The 25,086-nt window shown below is 37.3% G+C and overlaps 1 protein-coding gene across 2 annotated transcripts in view; it reads right to left on the bottom strand.

Annotated features, from left to right (window-relative positions):
* Positions 1-25,086, bottom strand: part of INPP5A (inositol polyphosphate-5-phosphatase A) — a 242,864-nt gene that overhangs the window by 53,845 nt on the left and 163,933 nt on the right. For both annotated transcript variants that reach the window (XM_072425211.1, XM_072425212.1), the window contains exon 9: positions 17,788-17,872. In XM_072425211.1, the coding sequence (XP_072281312.1) occupies positions 17,788-17,872 (85 nt within the window). The remainder of the gene's footprint in view (positions 1-17,787; positions 17,873-25,086) is intronic.

Raw genomic sequence — 25,086 nt, 5'->3', positions numbered from 1 at the left:
GGCATTAAAGCCAGAAACTGAGATGTAGAATGTTAAATTGATCATTGAGACACTGAACAAGCTGGTAGTGCCCATAGTACATCTGCGAGAAGTCTTTCTACATCAGCTTACCATGTTCTCCCGGGTCTTTCTGGGGCTATGGAGGGCACCAAAATTCTCTTCATCTCAACACTACAAAGCAGTTGAGGAAGAAGCTACCCCTATAGTACCCCCACAAAGCAACCAGTGCATCGACTGCTTCCTTAATGCACCTATGGTCATAAGGTATAAATCTGTCCAGTTTTTTGTTGAATCATCCACATCTTGCCCCCAACATCTATGACACAAGGTCTAGAGAACTCCCAGGTGCAAAGACCAGAGTGGACCAGCCGCTGTGGATTGAGGAAATCTGTCAGTCAATTTTACACTCTGGGAAACTACATAGAGGAGAAAGCTTGAACATGTTGTTGTGTCCACAAAAACATGTTCTTGCTGCCACAAGTTTTTCTTGTTCCTCCTCGATGGCTAATGTAAATTACTACCACATCATTGTCTGAATCAGAAGCAGATGACCTGCAAAAGAAGTGGTTCGATGCTGAGGAGACAAGAATTCTCACTTGGGTCCAGGATGTCTATTAGCAGATATATGTCTACTGACGACCAAGCACAGGACTTAGTCAGGATCTTCAAAAACATGGGGGAAAAATTATCTGTCCTCGAGCTGGATTAAAAAACTACCAGGACATGAACAGCCTGGCACTTGGCATAAAATGTCCGTTAACATAACTAATTTCAGTGTCCTCCCCAGAATGTTTTTTAAGCTGGGTGGAAAGAAGCTGTAGAAAAGTGGTAGCCCCAGTATTGTGACCCAACTTTACAGTTACTACCTAGAAACCACCGGGTGGCTGAAAGTGGTGTGCCTAACTAAAAGGGGCTGGGGAGAACACTGCAATTTGTTTTACAAAGACCAAATGTAGGATTTCAGCTTTCTTTAATGAAACTTAGCAATCTAATTGCCTCGTAAGGGATCACAAGTGGAGTATCTCGATTGGAAAACCCAGAGACCAAAACCTTGGTGAATTCAGAAAGTGAAAGTCCTTAGGTTTATGAACTAGTAATGTGGGGGCCCCACTGGAAAGTGAAGAATGCCCTGGAACTTAGGTACATGTAAAGTAAGCATCCTTAGTGTCCACTGGGTACAGATATGGAGAGGCTTTAATGAATATTATATCTATTCATAATTGTTGGACATGAATGAAAATTAAGGCTTAGAGCAGAATGCAGAGCAGAATATTGTAGGGTTTGTAGGTACAGCTACAAGATAAGGGAAATTATTTTACCATCACATTACATATTCACCATGTGTCATATTTTCTACCCTCCCGCTTAGCTTTACGACTAGTTCTTGATAAGGCACTAACCCAATCAGGGTACCTATAGCCATAGGACTTGTTTTTGGGAAAAAAAAGTGACCGTCTAGCAATGAACATCACAGACCATCAATTATTTAGAAAGTTAGTTCAGACACAAAAAAAAACTGCATAAGATAAAATCCAAAAGCCTCTGACAAAACTTATGGAAACTTTACCAGCTATATTTATCACAGACTGAACTACAGTTATCTTGAAAAAACAATATCAATAATATTTTGGGCCAAAAGATAATTAGGGCCAGGTTAAGCTAGGAAACACTATTTTGTCCTTTCAAACTGAAATTAGCCTGCTGATTGCAATGGTGTAACCTTTCAGACAGATTTAAACATGAATGGTAGCATATATGTATAGTACCGTGTTTCCCCGAAAATAAGACACTGTCTTATATTTTTTTGGGCTTCCAAAAACACACTAGGTCTTATTTTCAGGGTAGGTCTTATATACTTTTTTTAATGAAAAAAAACACTTACCATATTCATGTAGAACAATGTACATTTGAGAGTTTTATATGGTGACCCAATTGTAAATTAAACTCTTCAATGATTCATTGCTACCGGTATTGGTTACTGAATTCAGCATTTCTCTTCTTGCACTGTTACTGTATTAAATCAGCCAGCTTGTCCTAACAAACCTAAAATCAGCACAAAATGTGGCTGGGGCAATGATTGCTCACATTTTAATTTTTTTTTTTTTTTTTTATACCGTAATTGTGCTGGTTAAAATAAAAAAAAAAAACTTACCTTATCAGAAGACGCGAGCCGAGTTCCTGGCTTCTGACAGGCAAAGTGCATGTAATATCACTCCGCCTGTGACAGGAGCCGGAACTACAAGGCAAGCATCGGCTTGTGCGGCTCCGGAGTGTGTACGCCAGCTGTCTCCCGCTCGGTGAGTATTTTTTTTTTTTCTACTAGGTCTTATTTTCGGGGTAGGTCTTATATTAGGGCATGTTGGGGGAAAAGTGCTAGGTCCTATTTTCGGGGTAGGTCTTATTTTCGGGGAAACACGGTATATATATTAATTCTAATATGGAAATATACACAAACAGAACAGAAGACACAATAAAATTCAACAAACAAGAGTGTACTTGACAAAGTATGTTCTCATGATAATTTGCTACACACTCATTTCACATGTCCCAGGCTATTTTTTTTTTTCTTTCTTTTAAATTCTTCTTGATATTTCGGACTGGCAACTCCATACTAAAAACTGCTTGACAAAAATTTAGAATGAATCGATGTGTTAAAGGATTTCCAGGCACATTTTAAATGAGCTGCTGAATATGGAATCAGCTGAACAATGCAGTTAACTATAATAAAGTAGTAATAACAAATATTATACACACACTCCACAATAATATAGTAGTAATAGTGCAGAACACACATTCATTAAACATACATACACATACATTAAACTGAAATCCCTATTTAATGTACAAATGTGTAATATGTTGGCGCTATATAAATACTGTTTGTTATTACTCTTATTATAATAAAAATAATAATAATAATAATAAATCAGCTCCTCAAAAGTAACCTCAAACCTCTTTCCCATAACCTTTTTTTTTTTTTTTTTGTTTTTTTAATTACCCTGCCTATATGGTTTTCTTACTTTGCAGGCATGTTGTACATTGTAGTACATAGGCAAGCCGGTATATCTCCAATTTACCAACTCATGACAACCCTCCTGTTCAAGAAAAATCCAAAAGTTTCATTATACTTCACTTCCCCATGATGAGCTCATCTCGAAAAAAAAATTTCATAAACCGTTATCAGTTTACCTCTGGTCAGCATAATGCATTTTCATTGCACAGCACATTTTCATTAGTACAGGACGTACAGTCCTGTATTACCATGACGAACTGCTTTGTGGAAGTTTAGTAGAAGTATGTATAAAAAAAACACTATGACAAAGAATTTCTAAGCAGAGACAAAATGGCTGAGAAGATAAAAAAAGAAACTAGCTGAAACAAGAAGGTCAGGACATTAAATATGGAGAGGAATGGGCTGGATGATCCCCGAGCCCATCAGACAGGAAAAGAGGAGTGGTTAAGATACAATCTGCAGCTTCTAATGCTTGTTGAGTGTTGAGTCCTAGTGTGCAAGGAAATGAGAATAATAACTTTCAGCACAGAAGTAGACTATCTACAAGTGAGTAAAAAAGAGGTAAGACTGAAATTCAGCTAAAACTAAAAACACATCAGAGTGAACAAAGACATCAGCATGCAGTCAAATGCTGACCCCCTGCTTTACTATAATGTTCTGCCCCATCAAAAGTTAATTACTTCTGACAGAAGTTTAAAACTGTAATTTCATCTAAACCTGACGGGATGGATTTTCCACTAAAGTGAATTGAAATGAAATCTTAATTTGTGTTCCCAGAGGAAGAAGATAGCACTACACTATTCTGTACTGTTCTATTAGCAAATATCTGGTGGCAGGGGAGCAATCTATTGCTGTGCAGGAAATATTACTAGACTATAGAGGTCAGAAATTGACTGACAACAGTGTGTACAAGCATTATAGAGATCAACAAAGATTGGTTTGTGCTTTAATGACAACAGTACATTGTTATTCAGTAAATAAAAAAGGCACTATTATAGGGAGATTCGGTTGTCAAAATCAGATACAAATCTTTTCTAGCTCTAAATTATACAGTGGAAAAATTGCTGAATTAAATGTTGGTAACAATATATAGGATTAGTAAATACCAGCCCCCTCAAGTCATTAAATCAACTAAAAGGTAATATACTGCTCCAATAGTTTTCAAAGTTATGCTATGAACTAAAGCAAAACTTGATTTTGCTGGAGGGTTTCAAAGAAAAAATATTTTATGAATCTAACCCCTAGATTACCCCTGGTAATACAGTGTTTTCTTGCTATGTTGGTCTTTAGCCAATACAAAATATTTTGTCTACATAAATGAGATTACAATATTTATACTTCTAGGGGCAAAACAAAACAAAAAAATGAATAAATATGTGCTCAATAACTATGCAGCCACATTTTGATTCTACTACTTATAGACACAGGCCTATTTTTACATAATGTTGCAATTGTAAAATATCTAAACAGAAGAAGAAAACAGGAAATACCACCCAAAGATAAAAGGCTCGCTGCTAACAAAGCCGTGAGAATATTCTGAATACCCTATGTTTCCTATTTACCACCTGTCAAACAACAGTAGGAAATTACAATTGAATTTATTAGATTCACGATTATAACACGGCTTCCAAGGGTTTGATGGATCAGATACTTCGATGTAGTGCCAGCTTTAGCATAAATGCCCACAATCATTTTCCATTAGGAGGTTACAGCATATTAAAGGAAATCTGTCAAGCGAGAAGCTTGGGGCTACCACTGCTGACCTCTCCTTCAGAAATGGTTACAGTTAGGCTGAAAAAGATGTACATTCACCCTCGAGTTATTCAAGGAAGAAAAAAAATCTAGTTTATTCAAATAGCAAAAAAGACTTCTAAATTTCTAAGAACAATTGTATATTAAATATTAGCAGCTTTTTTAATTTGTGTGCATTTAAAAAAAGAATCAAGACCTGCTGTGATGTCTAGAACCCTCATTTTAGCCTCCAAAGTTTCCATCATCCATCATGATAAGTTTCTTTTACTCAGAATAGTTGGAATATGTACAGAAAAGGCAGAAAACACAGCAGTCAAGATATTTCAGTAACAACGCCTTTAATGGGTTTATGGCCAATCTCCTTACTTGATTCAGTATAGCATTATCTTACTATGAACTGCTTTTTCCAACTGTTCAATACTAATATGAAACACAAGGCCATCCAAGTGGATAAAGTCACATCTATACATAGCTAACTAAGTCAATAAAGGTCCCCATCAGTGTCTATGTTCCAGCAATAGAAGGTGAACAGCTATGACTGCACTGTTCTGCACACATTTATGAGGCAATCTAGTGGCCATTTATTATCGTATTCTTGAAAAACATAAAACTACAGATGTCAGAGGGGCATAAGGATGATCAGGTTATTATCCAGATAGCCACATTGCAGCTGAAGTGATTTAACTACTGACCAATGTTCAAGCTGCCTCTTCTATAGATCAACATGGAAGTGATTAAAGTCTTTACAGCTACTGATACCCTGCCACAATTAATCCCTTTAACCCTGGAGGACTTCTTCCTGGGAAGGGTGATGGAATGGTCTCACAAGTGCTAATCAGGTCTTTAGGTCATTCCTGCAAGTTACATAGTTGTATAATTTATTTGAGCAAGACATTTATATATATATATATATATATATATATATATATATATATATATATATATATATATAAAATCACTAGGTGTTAAGGCACATAATATACTAATAAGGTATAACAGGACACAACAGAAATTACACACTTCATATGGATCAACTAAATAACATTTGACATCAAATGGTACTTTTGTCTCAAAAACATGTTGAAGGTCCCAAGAAATGAGTGTTTTTTCTTTACAACTCAAGTCTAGTTACTTGCATAACTTTGAAATTACATAGACCACATCTGAAAACTCATTGCTTATTTTGTATATATCCATATGCAAAAGAGTATAATTTTGTAGATATAGATAGATATTCTTAAAATTGTCACAGGAGCTCTTTTTTTTCTCTAATATGTCCAAAGAAAAAGTGCATGTAACATTATTCAGCCTAGAGCATGGCATTACTTCAATGGAAACCCCAAAGCAGAACTCAACTCCACTAGAACAATAAATGGAAAGCAGAGACAGGACGTTTGAAAACATGGGCATCATCCCATGTCCATGTCCTTGCTGAGTTTCTCTTCCTAATCAGACACCATTCCATTTAACATATCTGCTCTATGTAATTGTATCTAAACCACAATCTAAAAATAAAAAGCTGTGAAACCCAAAGACCTGTCGGGAAATATGCATAAAAATCCATTGTCAGCAGGGAAACACAGGGCACACAGCTTCTTAAAAGTCATCTATCACAATGACTGTCAGCAATGTGATGAATGGCAGGTGTGGCAGAGGCAGACTGTAGTATCCAATGAGCGAGGGACAGGAGCTGCTGGTACTGCTGTCATCTCTTTGTCATCCCATGCCAGCTGAGTCTTGCAGCTGCCAGTTGCCGCCACGCAAGAAATAAAACATACACTCCCAACAATAACAACAGCATTGCTGAGCTGATTGACTGTGATATTAATTAGATTAATGATGCTTGGTCCTGTTAAAAAAACACTAGATAATTGTATTTAATTTGTGTATGTTTTAATTATGGAGAAGGCAGCGGACAACTTGATCCCAGCATTTGCTTTTGTGTAATGCTTTCTGTATTCATTTGCATGAAAAAGGAAGAAGAGCTCTAAATTTCCTGGCAAGAATAGAAACAATCTTGAATTTTTAAAGAGTGTCATCTTAAACATCATGCGCTCCCCCTGGGGACCTCCAGCTGCTGATAACAGTAATCTTTATCTGTAGCAACAAATTAAATGCTGGTTTGTGGCCACATGCTACTTCTTCCCCTCGGGGCCTAAAGCGTGCAGCCTTATAACAATTCATTTACTGGAGCCTCCTCCCTGCCTAGTCTGCTCTCAGATGATGGAGGTAGAAACAATTGCATCATTTAATTTACTATTGCAACAAGGATATGGCTCATTGGCCCCTCGTTGTTTTGAAGATGGATTTAATTAACCTCCAATGAATCTTGCCAACAAAGCGTGGCAGCATGAGACGGCAATCAGATATGTCACAAGCACTGTTGAAAGGAAGGGTAATCAGCTCTAAACCTGGCGCAAGGTTGTGATTAAAATCCTTGGCCTGTGAATAAATTAGGAAAACAAGTGTACAATGGGATACAAGGAGAAGTGTTACATTAGAGGCAAAAATTGCTAAGTTGTGCTAAGAACATAAAAAAAACTAAAAGCTATATTTTTAAATTTAAAACAGCAAGGAATGAGAGAAAAGTCATAATATATTGCAAGCTTATGAATAAAAATAATTAGAAAATAACAGACCCAATTGGTAATGGAGAACTCAAAGTAAAACACAAGATACTGTAATGAATATATAAATTAAAAATTAAAACTACTAGTAACAACTAGTTCCAACAACACAACTTTTCTTTCTTTGTCTTTTTAGTTAATTCCTTCTACCTAATAACATCTCCTTACCAATGTCTCTGTATTCTGTGAAATAATTATTCCTTGAAGCAGAACTAAACCCAGCCGATACTCGACTGTCCCTGTTCCGTCATGGGTGCTGCCATCTTCTTCATTCTCCGCATTCTGATCTTCAGCAATCTTCATGGGCTGGGCCAGGATGACATAGGTTCATTCATTCAGTTCCAGCACCCGCAAAGGAAAGGTGAGATTGCTGGGTATCTCTGCCAACAAGTTTGACAGCTAGACAACGATTAGGCAGGTAGGAATAGTTATTTGCAGAAGGGATAACACTTGTCCCTTTCTGCAATAAACACCTGCCTGATCGACAATTTTCAAAGTGGCATTACTCACTGAAACATAACTGATAATAATGAGCCCTAAAGCCAAATTTTATTTTTTGTGTGTGTGTGATATTACACTAATCCAGGCTTTACTATTAAGGGAGCCCATGGCCTGGATTATACATACAGCCTAGTCAAGTCTGAACTCCAATCAGAGTTAGCACAATAAATATGCCAATGGTTTTCAAAAAGCCTAGTGTCTAAATGTTACCTTTTATGCCTCAAGATCCATTCCAAAATACCAGAGATGAGATCTAATCTTGATTAATATTAGACAAGCAGACTGTAAACACAGAACCTTCTGCACTTTAGGTTTTGACCATCATGTAAACACATATACTAAGAAAACGCTGACATATTACGAGACTGCGGACATGTAAAGAGCACTTGTGTGCTACCAGAATGCTGACCTCCTAATAAACCACAGAGATTTCACAAGAGTTGCATGTGGAGGATTGCAAATGAGCATTCTGGCAGCCCCCTGAATCCTCCACACCTTCCTTTGGCACCTTTTGTGGAACTGCAGGGACACTAGAAATGTATGCAATGGTAAATGTGTATTAAACCTGGATTCTAATGGACAGTCACACTAACTAGTGATGATTTAATATTTCAGATTAGAACAGGGGTCTGCAAAGTTTTATGGGCACTAGGCTTTTATGGGGTGAGTGGGAGCACACAAGGCTGGACCCGCCCTAATGGCCCCGCCCACCACCAGGGAACGCCCCTGAAGTGAAACCCCTCTCTTCCATATGCATTTGCGGAGGAGAGGGATTTACCTTCACGGAACTTTCCCTATTTACCGCGGCGGCGGAAGTATCAACGCAGGCCGCGGTAAATAGGGGAGCAAGAGCAAGGGGGCGGCACTGGAGCTCTGGAGCTCCAGCTCTGGTAGTTCCTAATGCCCCCTGGTCGATCCGCCGGAAACCCTTGGCTCGGGCCTGCCGGCCTGCATTAGGCCGGAACAAACTACCGGCTAGGCCGTATCTGGTCTAAAGGCCGGAGACTGCCGACCCCTGGTTTAAAACTACATATAGAAGACTTAGCGGGACAATACTGCTTTTAGAAAAATGTCTATGCCCTGAAATAAGTTAGGCTCTGACCACATTAGCACAATGTGTATGATGTTTAAGGTGCAATATTTGAAATGCATAGCTCAAAACATAGCTGTCGATTTGCAGTATTAGGAAAAAATCTACCTAATATGTCTGTTAAACCCACATGCTCTGGGCATTGGTGGGTATGAAAAAACTACCAACCTTTTACTTCAATGTGTAAAGCCCTTTAAGCCACTTTTGTGACATTTCTAATGTTACATTCTCCTTCAGATTTGTCTGCATGAATATAAAGACTAAATGAAGTGTTAAAGTTGGTCTTCTAACTTTAAAATTGTATGTTAATCTAAGGAAAATTATATAGAAATTGTACACTCAGACTAGTAAAGCCAGGATGTAGTGGGAGCGTATTGTAAAAAAAACTTGCCTTAGCAAAATAAATCTAATAAAATGAATATATACAATTTTCTTTTATGTAAGAAACCACATCTTTATTTTTTTTCTTGCCCCCTGGTTTCTGGACTAGAAAGAAGGGTTAAAGACCCCACTAAATACAAAAACTGGCGGTTAATATAGATGTAACAGCTCATATGAAAATAGGCACAGAAATGCAACATTTTCAGTAAAGAAAAAAAAGCTCATATCAGACTGCAGGTTAACAACGCTTGCAGAGTGAGAAGGAATCAGTGAGTAGAAACATGGCCTCAGGGCGCCTTGGACAGTAATCAGGAGTTATTCATTGTAATGGAAATAGCACTACTAATGCAAGTGACACAGGAATGTACAGAATCATGTATGGTGCTAATAATCCCATTAGTGTCACAATAGCCCAGGGTAAGAAAAGATCTAGAGCAGCCTGTGCACCAGTTGTTAAATACAAGGAATGACTAAATGCTGAATTAAACCTCATTAAACAGAAATCTGGTGGCATGCAGGCTTCAGTGAATCCACTTATCAGCAGGTGAATCAATTAACCTGACCGCTAAATACCTGCATGTAACTTTATAGTCAGGGCTGTTCTCTGGTGAGTCAATAAGTATTGTGGCCAAAAAATAACATTTTTTTTTGTCTTTGTTTAAAGAGTTTGTCTACCTAAAACTGATATTTCAAGCACTTGTTCTCAGAGTTCCAAACTTTACTCCAAGCTCCAAGTATGTTATTTTATTTATTAGTCCATCTGGGAGAAGACATGTAATATTCTGTGTGTGTGGAGGGAATCATATATATATATATATATATTAATAATAGCACCTGAAAGACAGATGAATCCAGTTGTTAAATATGTGCAGAACTTGTAGCTACCAGGAGATCACATTAGAGCACAGCAGTGAGAACACACAAACACAAATTTGATATTGGTTGATTGATAGAACTATAGAACCTACTGTAGATCACCTGTGTACACTGTAGCTCCATTGAAAAGCTTACACCACTTAATTTAAACAAAGCTTACTTACCAAGTTACCAAAAATCTCTGAGGCAGGCAAATGTAAAATTACAACTTTTAAAAAGTACACAATATTAAGGGACAATTTCATTTTAGAAAAAAAAATCCCCATATTCCTTTATTTGATCTAGAACCAGATTCCCAGTTAGCTGCATCCGTAAATTACAAGCATGAGTTATTAATATTCCTAAATTGGAGAACACCAAAAAGAATGCTTCTAGCCATGATGCTCATAATCAATTACAATCAGTTTAAGATTTACAGCAATTATGTAAAATATCAAATTACTGTTAAAAAGGACAAAAGATCTCTAATGAAGTTCTTGTGAGTGTTCAAGCTATGCAATGGTTAGTACCTACCAAAAAGTGGTCCAAGGAGGGCCATACAGTCACCTTGGGACAGGAACACAGAAGCCCATTCCTATAGATGTGAAGGGTGGAAGAGGGACCAGTAGAGTTTTGATCCCACAGAAAAACTACTGTAGTACAAATTGCTAAAAAATGTAATGCTGGCGATAAGAGAAAGGTGTTAGAACTGCTGCCTAGATTTTGTGCTGAGTTGAGTGCCTAAGCACGCCCCAGTCAACCAAAAGGACCAAATTTGTGAGTATTAGTACTGGGGCATGACAAAATAAAAGGTGGTAGTCTGGTCTGACTAAACTAATTTGTTTTTAGATCACATTGATTGTGTGTGAGTCATTTACCTGGAGAAGAGTTGGTAACATGATGCATTATGGGAAGAAGGCAGGCAGATGGAAGCAGAGTAACTTAAAATATTTTCTGCTAAGGTCTTGGTGGCAGATACCACAGGACATCTTCACAGGTCTTGAAGAGCAGAAGCCTGAAAAGCTCAGTAAAGGAAGACACTTCTATTTTTACATCTGGTAATATAGTGCAAAGCTGGAATATTAAGCAAGTAAACTTGGCAAAATGGCTCTTTTGATCACTTAGCTGGATAGTGCAAGGGGTCAAAGCTGTGCACTTGAATAAAGCAGTATATATTTGCAGACAGATTATGTGTGATTGGGCAGACTATGCCAGTATAGACATGCAAATTGAGTGGTCTGGAGCTAGAACCTTGCCTAGGGCCCCATCCTCCTTAAATCCATCTCAGAATGCTGGGTAACATTTTGTCTTAAACATGAAAATTGGAGCACAAACCCTATTGAAAAAAAGAGATCAAATTCCACATACATTTTAAAGAATCAGACATTTTTCTGATAACGTCATGGGTGGGCAGGCACTAAACAAAACATGGTGATGGGTATGTGGCTGTAAAACAGGGTCATGTTCCGTATATTCTCACCTATCCTGTATAGAATTGGCTTTACAGACACACCATAAGTTTATCATGAAAGGATGTTCAAATAAAATATTAAAGAAAAAAAAAAGATGTGTAATTAATAATTTGGAGATGCCGCACCGGTTACTTCTCCAAATTGCACAATCCTGTGTGGTCTTCAAGTCTCAGTGGGAAGCAGGCAATGTAAGCCGCTCTCCATCAGTGATTGACAGGCGGTCATTGATTTGGTCACTGGCAGGGAGATGTTGATATATTTCACCCGCATAGCCTCTACACAACAAAAGAGTCCCAACAAAAACTCGAGGCTGCACTGAAACTAAAGTGCACTCATATAACAGTGGCCATAGCATTTTCTACGATGGTTTAGATAGGAACACGAAAACACAAATGACTAAAACAACAAATAAAGCACTTGTCACTCATGCATAGTTTGGTGCAAAAAGATTCCTTAGGGGGCTGATATATTTTTTTTTAACTTCTAATGCTTCTGACATATCTAATGAACTATTTTCATTTTTGTATAAAAACTTTTCAATCGCTTTCGTAGTGATGGTATATTGTGATGGTGTTGATCCCCATGTACGTACCTAACCCCTAACTTACCAGGCAGGATGTAAAAATATGATTTTTACACAATACAGACATACGCTGTAAATAATTTCTTATGAATTTTACATTAACCACTTCAGTACCCAGATACTCCCCAACCCCCCCCCCTAAATCCTTCATAGAGACATACATAGACTAATTTAACTTTTTTTTTTTTTTTTTTGATACATTTAAAATTATTTACACACACACACACACATATTATATATATTGGTATATATATGTATTATACACACATGAGGAACCACCACTGCCTCTTGGGCTATATCATTGTGTCTCCCTGCAGTAGCTTCATAGGAAATGAACAGGGGCAACAGTGAGAGTTACTAGTACTGTTCACTGGTGCCAGGTTTCAAATATGCAAATGCAGCGTTTTTTTAAGAACCAGCACTGCTGTCCGAGTGGGTCTCTAAAGCTGCGTACACACGTACAATTAGGACACGTGTCATTGGGAACGATTGACTAATGACCGTTCGTCCAATAATCTGTAACAAAAAAAGTGCACAAGTGCATAATCGTTAATCGTTTGCACAAATATTGCACGTGTGTACCTAGCTTAACTGTCAGCCATGGAAAGCCACACAAGATTGCTCAATCCCAAGGTAGGAGTGAACCATGAATCAGAACCTTTACTGCGTCAGAAGAAAGTGATACCTAGGATTTGGTATTATAGTAATCCTACAGCCACCAGCAATATAAAAGGGCTACTCTAACCACTTACCCAGAGATGCCAGCTGTCAAAGGGCAGCCGAATCTTGTGTGTCCAATACATGTACCTGCCACCACAAAGTACTGTAGTTGAAACAATGGCAGGTAAGGCTTAAAAGTTTCCTGACCTGCCATAAAATGTCCACAAATATGGTCCAGAGGTGGTTAAGAGATATCTCTATGATTGCAATAAATACTGCTAAGAAATTTACTGCTTTACTTACAGTGCTTAAAGTGGAACTTAAGTCCCGTTTTGAATTTGTGCAACTCAGGCAGGTGCTAACTACAGAAAGGGACAGCCATGTCCCTTCTGTATTAATTGCTCTAACCTGCCTGATCACAGCCCAGCTGTCAAATTTTGCACATGCACAATTCAGCATTGGTTGCCAGGGTTTCCTTGCGCATGCCAGAAATGAACAAATGCATCATTCCAGCACAGCCAATTAAGATGGACGATTGTCCTTATGAAGTGAAGGAGGAAGATAGAGGTCCTCTGTGGTGGAATCGGGACTGGTGAGTAATTGTGGGTTTAGTTCTGCTGTAAGTGATCAATTTAATAAATCATACATGATTTGGTCACAACATAGAGAACAAACTACTGTACAAATTAGCCTGATTGTAGTAAGATACAGAATGGAGAGCTAGTACTGAGTGCCTTCATAACCCATACAACTCCGAACTCCACTCCCAAATATTACCCATGGCTACTGGATGTACAACCTGTATGGTTCTAATCAGTGGATTTTACAAACCTTACATAGGAACAGAGCTGCTGAGAACTCTGACCCAATAAATGAAACTACCAAATCAACCCACATCTACTAAAAATTCAAGTATCAGATTTGAGAAAGATGCTACTTTAAATAGCAAAAGAGCAATGAATAAATAGCATACACAAATTAAAAGTAAAACACACAAAAAATATACCAATTGTTTTACCAGAGGATGAAAGAAAGCCTGTCAATTATATAGGGTTGTCTCTTTAGATCATGCAAATAACCCTTGATCTGAAACAGAGGATGATTTACAGTAAGCTAATTAGCTACATGTCAGCATTGTCCAAAACAGGCATAAATAAAGTACAAGTAGTATGACCCTACAGAACAAACACAGCTGCTGTAACTGTGATTAGGAGAATAATAAAGCCAGGCCTCAGGTACACTAATCTCCAGTGCAGAGCAGAATAGATACCAATTAAAAAGGTGTAAAAGGACCCAGCCATTGATTAGGTGTACAGGGTAACAAAGCAATGAAGTCCTGTTAATTTGTCAGTATTTCTGCAAAGTTGATAGACCTGCTACTTTCCCACCATGTAATGTCAACCGGAACACAAGCTGGAAATTGTTTTATTTATTAACAGTACTGGAAAGGGAAAAAACACATCAGCATGTGAACTATTTGTCACATTATAAATACTCATAATGGGAAGGTAAAACCTCTGCCATATGCTACCAACACAAAATAATATCCGACTGCTTATCATGACTGAATTAATTCTCTTCTTGATAAATTATTAAAGTTAAAGGCAGTACTGACCCTAAGATAAATATAATAAAAAAAATCACTTAGTCTTGGTCTAGGTGAGTGTTTCTTGACCAGGGTTCCTCCAGAGATGCTAGGGGTTTCTTGAGCAACAATTAGTTTCTGTCAGTCAGTTTAACTGACACCAATAATCTTTTTGGCTATGTGTAATGGTGGTAGTCTTCCTACTGGCCAGAAATGTAAGGGACATTCATTCCACTGACCACCACACTAATGTACTCTAAGTTCTGGATATATTAATTATAGCAGGGGTTCCTTGAACACTTGAAAATTATTTCAAGAATTCACTCAAATATAAAAAAGTAGAGAATCTATGTAATGTAGTGTAATATTGAATTGTACTTGAATGCCAGCCAGCAACATTGCCATCGGCAACACGGTGGCTCAGGGGTTAGCACTCCGGCCATTGCAGCACTAGGTCCCAGGTTTGAATCTCGGCCAGGACACTGCATGGAGTTTGCAGGTTCTCCTCGTGTCTGCGTGGGTTAACTCCGGGTACCCCGGTTTCCTCCCACATCCCAAAAACATGCAGTTAGGTTAAATGGCTTAGACTACATTAATGACATATGACTATGGTAGGGACAGTGGATTGTGAGTTCCTTTGAGGGACAGTTAGTGACATGACTATGGAATTTGTACAGCGCTGCGTAATATGATGGCGCTATATAAATACTGTGTAATATTAATAATAATATTAATAATTGGCTGATGGTTGTGAGCTTTGGAACTATTCAATAACAACCAGCCAAAAGAAACACAGCCAAATAATTACAATGGTTACCGAAACCCCTGCTAGTGTAAACAAGAAACATTTAAAGTGGAACGAAGATCCCACTTTGAAAAATATATGAACAGGCAGGTGGGTATTGCAGAAAGAGATAGGCAAGAGGAGAAGGTTGAAGCTGCATAAGTACATCAATTTCCACACAGAGGTGGAACTATGTGAAAATAGAAGAAAAAAAAAAAAATAAGAAAATGATATTTGTATACATGGTATTCTCTGCTCCTGCACCTGATTCAATTCTCCGTTACCAAACTCGCTACAAATAGTTAAATCGCTACAAAAACTCTATCGTCCTGATTAATCAAAGCTCTCCTAGACAGGATAGACTTCCAGCAAACCTGGCATGGATCCAGTATTGACAACATTTGCCAACTAATAGCAAGTGATTTTTGCTGGATCACCCAGTGAGATTTGCTGGATGACCCAGGTTCTCCCATGGTAGTTTATTTTCGCCTGTCTTGAAGAGCTTTAAAAAAATCAGTTGCTATGTGTGGAGTGTGTTAAAGGATACATTTAATTGATACATTGAGAAGGAACATGGAGGATTCTATTTAAGACTTCTCATTTGCATAAGACCCTTTGACTTCATATTTTTAGGTGCCATTCATACCAGTGTTCTACATTAAAGCATGTACCCCGATGTTAACATTCATCATGTTTGGATATTTCATTTATTAGAGTGGTATAAAAATTTGGATCTGTTGCATTTTTGAAAAAATGTGTCACACAACAACAAATGGTAGCGTCTTGATGAACTGCGCAAATAAAATGTGTTCAACAGTGTAACACATGCACTGCTGCAGCCTAAATGCAGGGTTGGCAAGTCTCAACAGAAACCCAAATATGCAATAAGCTGCTTATGTTATTCTACAAATATCTACAATTTAAGGGGAACTAAGGTCCCACTTTGAAAAATACACGAACAAGCAGGTGGTTATTGCAGAAAGGGATAGACAATGTATCTTCTGTAATAACTGTGCTTATTCAATACCTGCCTGACTGCTGCGGTTTCAAAGATATATATATAGTTTTCACTTTGCATTTTTACATTGCGTGGACAACGTATGGTCTGCTTTAATACAATAACGCATGTGAAATGAAAATGTTAAACTCACCTTAAAAGTTATCCTATCAATGTCTGTTTTATAGAACTATTTTACATTCTATATGGAATAAATACTTAATATTTTAAAATTAAATTTGAGAATTTAGAAAAAATACGTACAGGTGCGACTTTATGCTGTAATATAAAAAACACTACAATGTCCGGATACTTAGTTAAAAAGTATTTCATTTCATGTGCCAGAATAATGAAGCAACATAAATTAAACACATTTCACAACCAAGATAAGGTGTTTAAGGAAACAAATGTTAACAATTATCTGTAGTATTGATCCTGGAACTATATGATGAGAGATACTGAGAAAAGCCAATAAATTATATATTTTATCATATTACCTGTTAATAGTAAGGTGGAAAGAAAGACATTATACTTATCTCACTTTATTGTCCAGCAAACACAGCATATATGGTTTACTTGGTAAAGCAAAGACAATGACAATAGTTTAGTAATCAGGGACCTGGAGTCAGAACATAAATCCTTTGACTCCAAGATTATGGAACCTCAGACTCTGGACTCCTATTTTTTTAATATACAAACGTATTTTCTATGTTGCATTGCCTGAGGCTTTTATTCACTGGCAAAGCTCAACAATTTAAAGCTTTATCAAGATGGCGTCTGACATTAAAATTATGTATGAATGTCAGACTGCATAAAAGCTCATGTGGACTTCACACTAGTGAACTTAACTTTATTCTTACAGTGGAGTAGTACTTTATATTTGCCAATATAGTAGCAATAAGAAATTTTAGTATTCTTTAAATTCTTTATTTATTAGGAGTCAGAACATTTTGCCCAAGTCTGACTCCAAGTACCCAATAATTGTTTCTGACTCTATGGTCCTGTTAGCAATCAAGAGAAACCAACCAGTTTGCTTGCAATACCAGACAGATGGCTGTGCAGGTACAACCTTTTAAGGCCCTCTACCCTTGGACACCTGCTTGTTTAAGTGCAATGTGTAGAATTTTTTTTAGCAACCATTAAGCAGCTTTGTTAAAGCCTATAAAGAAAAGTTGTGGTGATTTACCAGACTTTTAAGTTACTCTTTCGAAACAAAACTATTGGCCAACCTTGGTGCCAGTGAACTTGGTACTTTTTTTCTCCCTACAGGCTAGGCTCAGATTTGCTTTGACCCTATGGAATTGTCACAGTTTTAGAGGTGTGTTAGATGTCTATATTCAACACTCTTACTCTGTGATGCAAAAAGGTCCAAAATGTGGAGGAGAAATGTTTAACTCAAAAAAATTCAGGAAAAAAACAAATCCAGAATTAAGCATTAATTACACATGAATTACCCAGAAATCCAAGTAGTATAGTATAAATCCTACCTCTACTACTGACTTTAAATCCAGTCGAAAGTTAAAATCTCCAAAAACAAAGTAAGGAACTTTTTCATATCGATGATCAGTAATACTGAAAGGAAAATAAAACAAAAGTTAAACTCACAGTAAATTCTAACACAATTTAATTGACAAGTAAATATTAAAAGTTTTCAATATTTAAAAACTAAACAGTGTACTTTGCATTCTATGTTGGCAGCTGGCTGAATAATTTAATGACTTGACAGACAGACAGGACAGACTTTGTATTCGGTTCCTTGACATGGCATGTAAAGAAGAGTTTATTATACATACTCCAATATGGGTTGTAAGAACCTTATTCCGAGATATACTTTGTAATGTATGTACAATAAAGTAGTCACATGAAAAGACAGACAAAATGAACAACACTGATAAACCTGAGGCTTCAGCTGCTACATACCGTATTCACTTGTGTGGTATAGAACATAGAACCCAAATTGGTCAAAGTTAAAACATAAATGTATGACATAGCCTCTCGAGGAGGGCAATCATAAGATATTAGCACAGTTCTTTCTTAACTTTTTCTGTATGCTTCTTTCCACAATTCACAACACATTAACTTTAAACAAAGGCATATTGGCCTTTGCCAATTTCAGTAATTCATTTTGATTTTTGGCATTGCTCAAGGTCATTTACAGCTAACATAAAAATAATGAATGTTAGTGAAGTTGCAGAAAGGCGTGACAGATGGCTTTTTAAATAAATTGATTTTACAAGGAAGGTATGTGCAGCTAATTTTTCCCCAAAGTCATTTTTTTCTGAATTGACACTTCTTGCCAAAGAACTGCTACTTACAGCTTGTTAACTAAATGGATATCACAAGTCAGGAATGATGGAGTCAAAAGATACCAGGCCAGACACAAAAAGAAATCAGTTAATTAAACCTCAATTACATTACTTTTACACATTTAAGGATTTCATAAAAATGATTAGTTTCACCTCATTTATAAGGACCACACTTTGCCCTGAAGGCAAAGACAGCAGACCCAAGTACTTTGGCTGCAGGTTGTTGGTTGAGAATCTGAACAAATCTAGATTAGCTTGCTGGTCAATTGCCTCGGGTCCCTTGCAAAGTTTGTAAATGTCCTTTAGCTAGACATCTGATTAAAGACTAGGGATGCATCATACAATAACAGAACTCATTCCATTTGTTAACTGTCTAAGATATTTTAGTAATTTACAATATTTTCAAGATTCAATACTTTTACATAACCCAACATTGTTTTAAAATATTTATTAGTTTTTAATAATATAAGGAAAAATTACAACACGTTGAACAGCTTAAAGTGAAACAATTATTACCTAGATATGTAACAGGCTAAATTAGCTTATAATTCATATACATAAAAAACATATGGATTTAAAAACAAAACAATAAAACAACAACTGTATAGCCATAAAGATAAACAACAGGGATGTTTGGTAAAGAGCCATGAGAACCAATTGAGCCTTTTGGACAGTTAGCTAGGCTAACTAGGCTACCTCTGGAGGGTTGAATTAGCCTAATGCGAAAATATGCAGCAAATACTAGAGCAAAAGCACCAAAGTATACCAGTGGTCACATGCTAAGCAATCCATAGTAGAAAGACAAATGTAGTAGAAGAACAAGAGAGAACATCATTGAGAAGAAAAGTTAGAACAGGAAAAGGTGACCTTTAACGAGGCCAAAGAACAGGCTGAGTGGAGAAAAAAACCCAGGCAGCCATAAGTCAATCATGTAAAGTTAGGTCAACTACTGGGAAGAGGACAAAATGGGACATGAGGGAGAGGAGACCAACAGAGTCAGATATCCAAACTTACAGACTACAAGAGGGCAAGATATAACCTAGTTGGCAAGGAAGTGTCAAAACCCCACAGAAGACAGTGTACAATCTAGGGCGTCCATATTTTCCAGAAAGAATTCCACCCTATCATGTAATACAGCCACCATATTTTCAGTAACAAACTACGGCATAGTTTTCTATTTTCCTTAAGCCACTGTAGGGTTTCCTGATAACCAGAATTTTGCAAGTGTGTATTTCACGATATGAATACAAAAGTCTCTTGGTGAGTAATTTAGAGACCAATGATGGAGTACTCATTTTAGAGCAGAAATCTTTACTCCCTTTCCAGGGTATAATTTCACCCACAGTAAACTAGCAAAGTGGGCACAACGCCGCAGGGCTACTTAGTTTAACAAAAAATGCTAGGGACAGAGGTAGAATACATTGAAGCAATTTAAATACCTAATGAATGTCACTTGCAATTGTATTTTTCATTTATATCCCAAAAGCTGTATAATAACGTGGAGGAGATCAAAAACATGACTATTCTAAAAAAGAATAAAGCCATTAAACCACCGGGGTCAAGTCTATGTTTCTTCCAGTAATCTCTTATTATTAACAAAACAGAATTTATATAGCGCCAACATATTACGCAACGCTGTACATTAAAGCTTCTGTTAATGTAGGCATGAAATTAGGAAGGCTGTGACATTGTATAGTCTCCGATTGGCCTTCCAAGCTATAGGCAGCCAATCCAACATGGTTTTCATATAGGGAGAGTTTTGCAATCAAGATGACACAACAGACAGAATTCTACAGCTACAATCAGAAAAGATAGACCTGTTATGGCCAAAATAAATAAACAATGCTATGATAAATTAAAATGGCTTACTCTGTTTTGCAGCTTTATTGCTGCAGCTAGGAATTTTATAAATGTTATCACATGAAGAAGTCATAAGTTGTCCCTGTGAGGACATCCATTGGTGAACCGTACAAGGGATATATCATTACAATATGCAGCAGGATAGTATGATTCATTCCACAAAGGGTGAGCAGGAGGTTAACTAGTAACAATGTTAGCTGTATATACAATATCATAATACATCATGCACTGTGCTCAAAGAGGGAAAGGTTTTAATGGCTTTTGAAAATTTGCAGGCTTTTTTTTAAAGGGACCATTTCACAAAAGGTAAACAGGTATTTTCATGAAAGTATGCACTCACAAAACTAGGAAAACACTGTTTTTAAGCACATTAAGAAAACTGTAACAAAAAAGGTTCAAAATTCTAAAAGAAAAACCTTAGACATCTACTGCTCCTTGATAATCACATCAAACATGTAGACAAAAATAAGAGGCATATTTTTCAAATCGTGAATATGACTATCATAATTCACTGATAATGACTCCTTCATAGTATAATAAACTTATCATATTCACTGCTTTAAACATACGTCTTCAGGTGTCTCCATATTTAGTGAAATAGGAAGTAAGGTTACATCTGTCCATGAGGAACCATTCAGACTGATGGAAGTTTTACTGTGAATTTTTATAATTTGGCTTGCAAAGGCAGCTGTACACAGATAGGGATCAACTTAATTTTTTTTCCGGGGGGGCCTCAAGTACGGACTCATAACCAAAGGGCTACACATCAAATTCAGCAAATGTAATGAAGAAGGTGGGTCTGAGGCTGCAAACAGTGTACAAAAGATGATCAGAGTCTGTGGACATCCTATAGAAGTTGTTTGAGACTAGGGGACAGTCTGAAACATGAGGCAAGTTACATGAGACTAATAGAAATTACTGCTATTACAGTTCACTTAGGGTCCTTCCAGACCTGAGGTGTCAAACTGTGCAGCTGGCACAGAAGAACGTTACTGTTTAGGACTGCGGCTGAGCCCAAAGCTAAACGCTGCGGCTCACCACAGGTCCAAAATAGCTACAACAACTGTGCTCCCTACAGCCCCCTTAAAAATCACTTGTGCCATTTGATAAAATATAGGCGGAAAAAAAATAGGAAGGGGATTCAAAAAACATTCACCACAGAAATAGTAAAAACGTATAAGCCATTTTAAAGAATATTTTTCCTGTACCGAAAAATTTTTCACACAGACTACCTAGAAATGCACACTATGAAGCCTGCATATTTGCATTTTTCTTTCTCTTTGCATTTGACAAATATTTACCCATAATACTAAAGAAAAAAAAAAACTCAGACTCACAACTAAAACACACACACACTAGTCAAAACCATGATATAAAATCTGTTCACTCTTTCTTGTACCAGAAATTTTAGTTATACAAAATAAAACACATTTGGCACAGGCACTTTACCCCTGCTGCATTAAAAAAAAACTCCTAACAAATGGGTCAAGTCAAGCAGCACTGACTACACTTCCCGTACAATACTTTCTCTACATATGCATGGGCTGAAAAAAAAATACAGATAAATACAAGCAATTTGAAATGGGAGGCGAGTGAGCATAATTCAATGTGACAAGGGGCACACTGGTTTAGCTAAACCATTTCTCAGGGTACTTTGTAAGGAGGATCATCTGCATTATTCCCTTAATAGGCATCCCTAATGCAATAGCCTGGAGGGTTTTGTCCCAAGCCAAGGTATCAGCTGCAGGTCAGAAGGTAACATACTGTTTACACGATTATTTCCTAAAGCACTTATCTCACAGTCGGTGTGAAAGTTGACTTTACTGTTTGTAAGGAGGCCAAAAGAATTGGAGGAATGGGAAAAATTAGCCACACCAAGTTAGAGCTGAATGGCTGAGGTGGGAGGTCTAAATCGGCCTCACTGTGGTTCTCAGCAGGGTACCTTATTAGTGGCGTCATTGCAGTTCATTCAAGCAAACCACAACAGTGTCACCAACATTCCCACACAAAGACAAAGTTCTTCACACAGTCTATAAACATGCTTCCCCTGGCCAATTCATTCTGCCTTGACACTATTGAAAACCGTCTTCTCTCCTGTTTTTTTTAAATACAAAAAAAAAAAAAAAAAATACAGCTAAATAGGTTGTATGGGGCATTAGTAAGGAGAACACTGGCTGTCAGATTGTCCTTGGAAGTAAAAAAAAATCAGAATACCTTGTGCGCTTACCAGAAACTTTTAATAAATAAAATTGAGCAAAGTGCAATGAATACAGTGACTTAGAGTGACAGAGAATTTGTGTTTTAAGGCATGTCATGAATGTCTTGGGTATGCAAAGAAACATGTGTCTGCAAATCAAGTAAGCAATAGTCTGAACCTGCAGGACCTTTAACAAAAATAGGATTTGAAAAAAAAGTGAAAGGTAACGTGAGAAAGTTCCTAAACATACAAGGTAAGCTATGCTGAAATTCATTTAATGTTTCAAATTGAATTCAAGTGAAGCTTTTTACAAGCTTCCGAATCCAGAAGAGATTTTCATCATCTATGACACCAATACTAAAGGAACCGACACTGATTTTCTTTTCAGATTTGATTCTTTTGTTTTTATGAAAACTCAAATTCTTTCTTTTAGCCCAAGTTTCTAGTGAAAGTTTGAATTGCAGTGCAACAGATCAAGTCCATCTGTAGTAAATACACTTGCTAGAAAATAAGGACACAATACACACTTTCTATTTGACGAATATCACTTTCCAATTAACACAAATAGATGTGATCATCAGTCAGCTTAATCCTTGAATCTTTTGAAATGTAAGTACCAATTTAAATATGAATCTTCTGAAAGTAGCCTTGTGCAGGCTGAGAGGACCTCTTTTACATTCTGTCAGTTCATCCAGAGGTAGACTAGAGAGTATATAGTAGGGTACAATGGACAACTTTGCATAGCAGCAAGGTGCAAGGAGAAAAATAAGCAATACCCCACTGTCTACATTAACAACAAAGACATTGTGTAGTCAGCGTTATTGTCAAGTAAAGGTCAGCTAAAGGTGACTGGACAAAGAACATGTATAAGGAGCGGAAGAGATTCATCTCCCTTTACCTTCTCAGTACCACAGAGATGCTGACAGGCTGAATTAGCAAAAGCTATGCTACTGCAATCTGGCAAACTTGAAAAAGTTTAGGTCCTATGAATATTTTGCAAAATTATTTGCCAAACCAACCATAAATATTTCTAAGATGTCACAACAAAGTCAAGGTGATAACACACTGTGTCCAGTACTCTTGCCTTGCAGCACTGGGGTCTCAGGTCCAAATTTTAGGCATGACACTACCTGCATTGAGTTTGAATATTCTCCCTGGATATCTTCCCTACTCATTCCCCAAAACATACTAATTGGGTAATTCACCCCCCCCCCTCCCCCTCACATCCACAAAAAACACCAAAAGAAAGACCTTCATGTTGGATAGGACAATAAATAACCTGACCGCACACACACTTGACTTTGTATAATTTAGTAATTTTAAACCAAGGCAGAAGGATGAATAGCCAATCAGCAATGACTGCTGTACATTCCTATAGAGGTGAGTACAGCCGGGTGCTACTCATCCTCTGCCTTCCTCCCTTAATAGAACAAAATGGCGCTGTGAGCACAGCGCTAGTTCATCTGTTACTGGGAACGTTCACAAAAGAACATTTCTAGCAACAGTTATCTGAGCTCTGTAAGGGATCTGTTCCAGGTCTGTGAAAAACCTACAGTACTTTTGTCAGACACAATTACCATAATCAAAAACAGACCGATGAGGATAGCCTCCGTACTATTACTACAATAAAGTCAATTAAAAAAAGGGAAAATTAGGAATACACAAGTAATTGACTAGGAATGTTCTAAAGCTAGAGACAGCCAACTGGAATTTTATGGAGGACATGTCAGCATTGGCAAAGCCCATGTTTTTTTCAGGGCATGTATCTTGTAAGGTGCCTAAAGACTTAGTGGACCCACCACAGTTTACACAATCTCCAAAGGACAGGTCAGCTTTAGGATGACCGGGTTGGTTAACGTAGCTTTATGGAAAAATATCTGCAAGCATGAGATGTCCAAGCATCCCCAACACCAACTGTTTTGGCAGGTCTATAGAGATGACTTTTCTCGGCTGAGTGCTTTTGTTTCCTCTCCTAGAAAAGCCAGGGATGTTTACCAGGGCTTTTATACCAGGGCTTTTATACCAGGGCTCTTATATATTGAAAGGGAACATATAGTGGTTTTATACATATTTTGCCTTTCTTACAATCAGAGCTATTGGTGTAACTTTATATGTCCAAATACGTATACATATAACAGATAGGAAACCTGTAACATGCAGGTATCTTTTGGGTTTGTTACAGCAACCTATCAACTAAAATACAAACTTCTCAGTGTACAGTAATGAAGGTTTTATGGTGACTCCTAGTGGAAATATAGTACACATACAAGAAACAGTTTTTTTTCCCTGTAAAGACAAACCCGATTAAATAAATGTTGTCAATCCAAACACCCCATACTTAAAACTGTAACATAATAACAACACATAGAATCATTTATAAGAGGAGCCTGTTATGTTGGCATCATATATTTTTCAGCACATTG

Source organism: Pyxicephalus adspersus, chromosome 10 (assembly GCF_032062135.1).
Source record: "Pyxicephalus adspersus chromosome 10, UCB_Pads_2.0, whole genome shotgun sequence".
Taxonomy (NCBI): Eukaryota; Metazoa; Chordata; class Amphibia; order Anura; family Pyxicephalidae; genus Pyxicephalus; species Pyxicephalus adspersus.
Note: the sequence above shows the minus strand (reverse complement) of the source record. Positions and strands in the feature narration are given on the sequence as shown.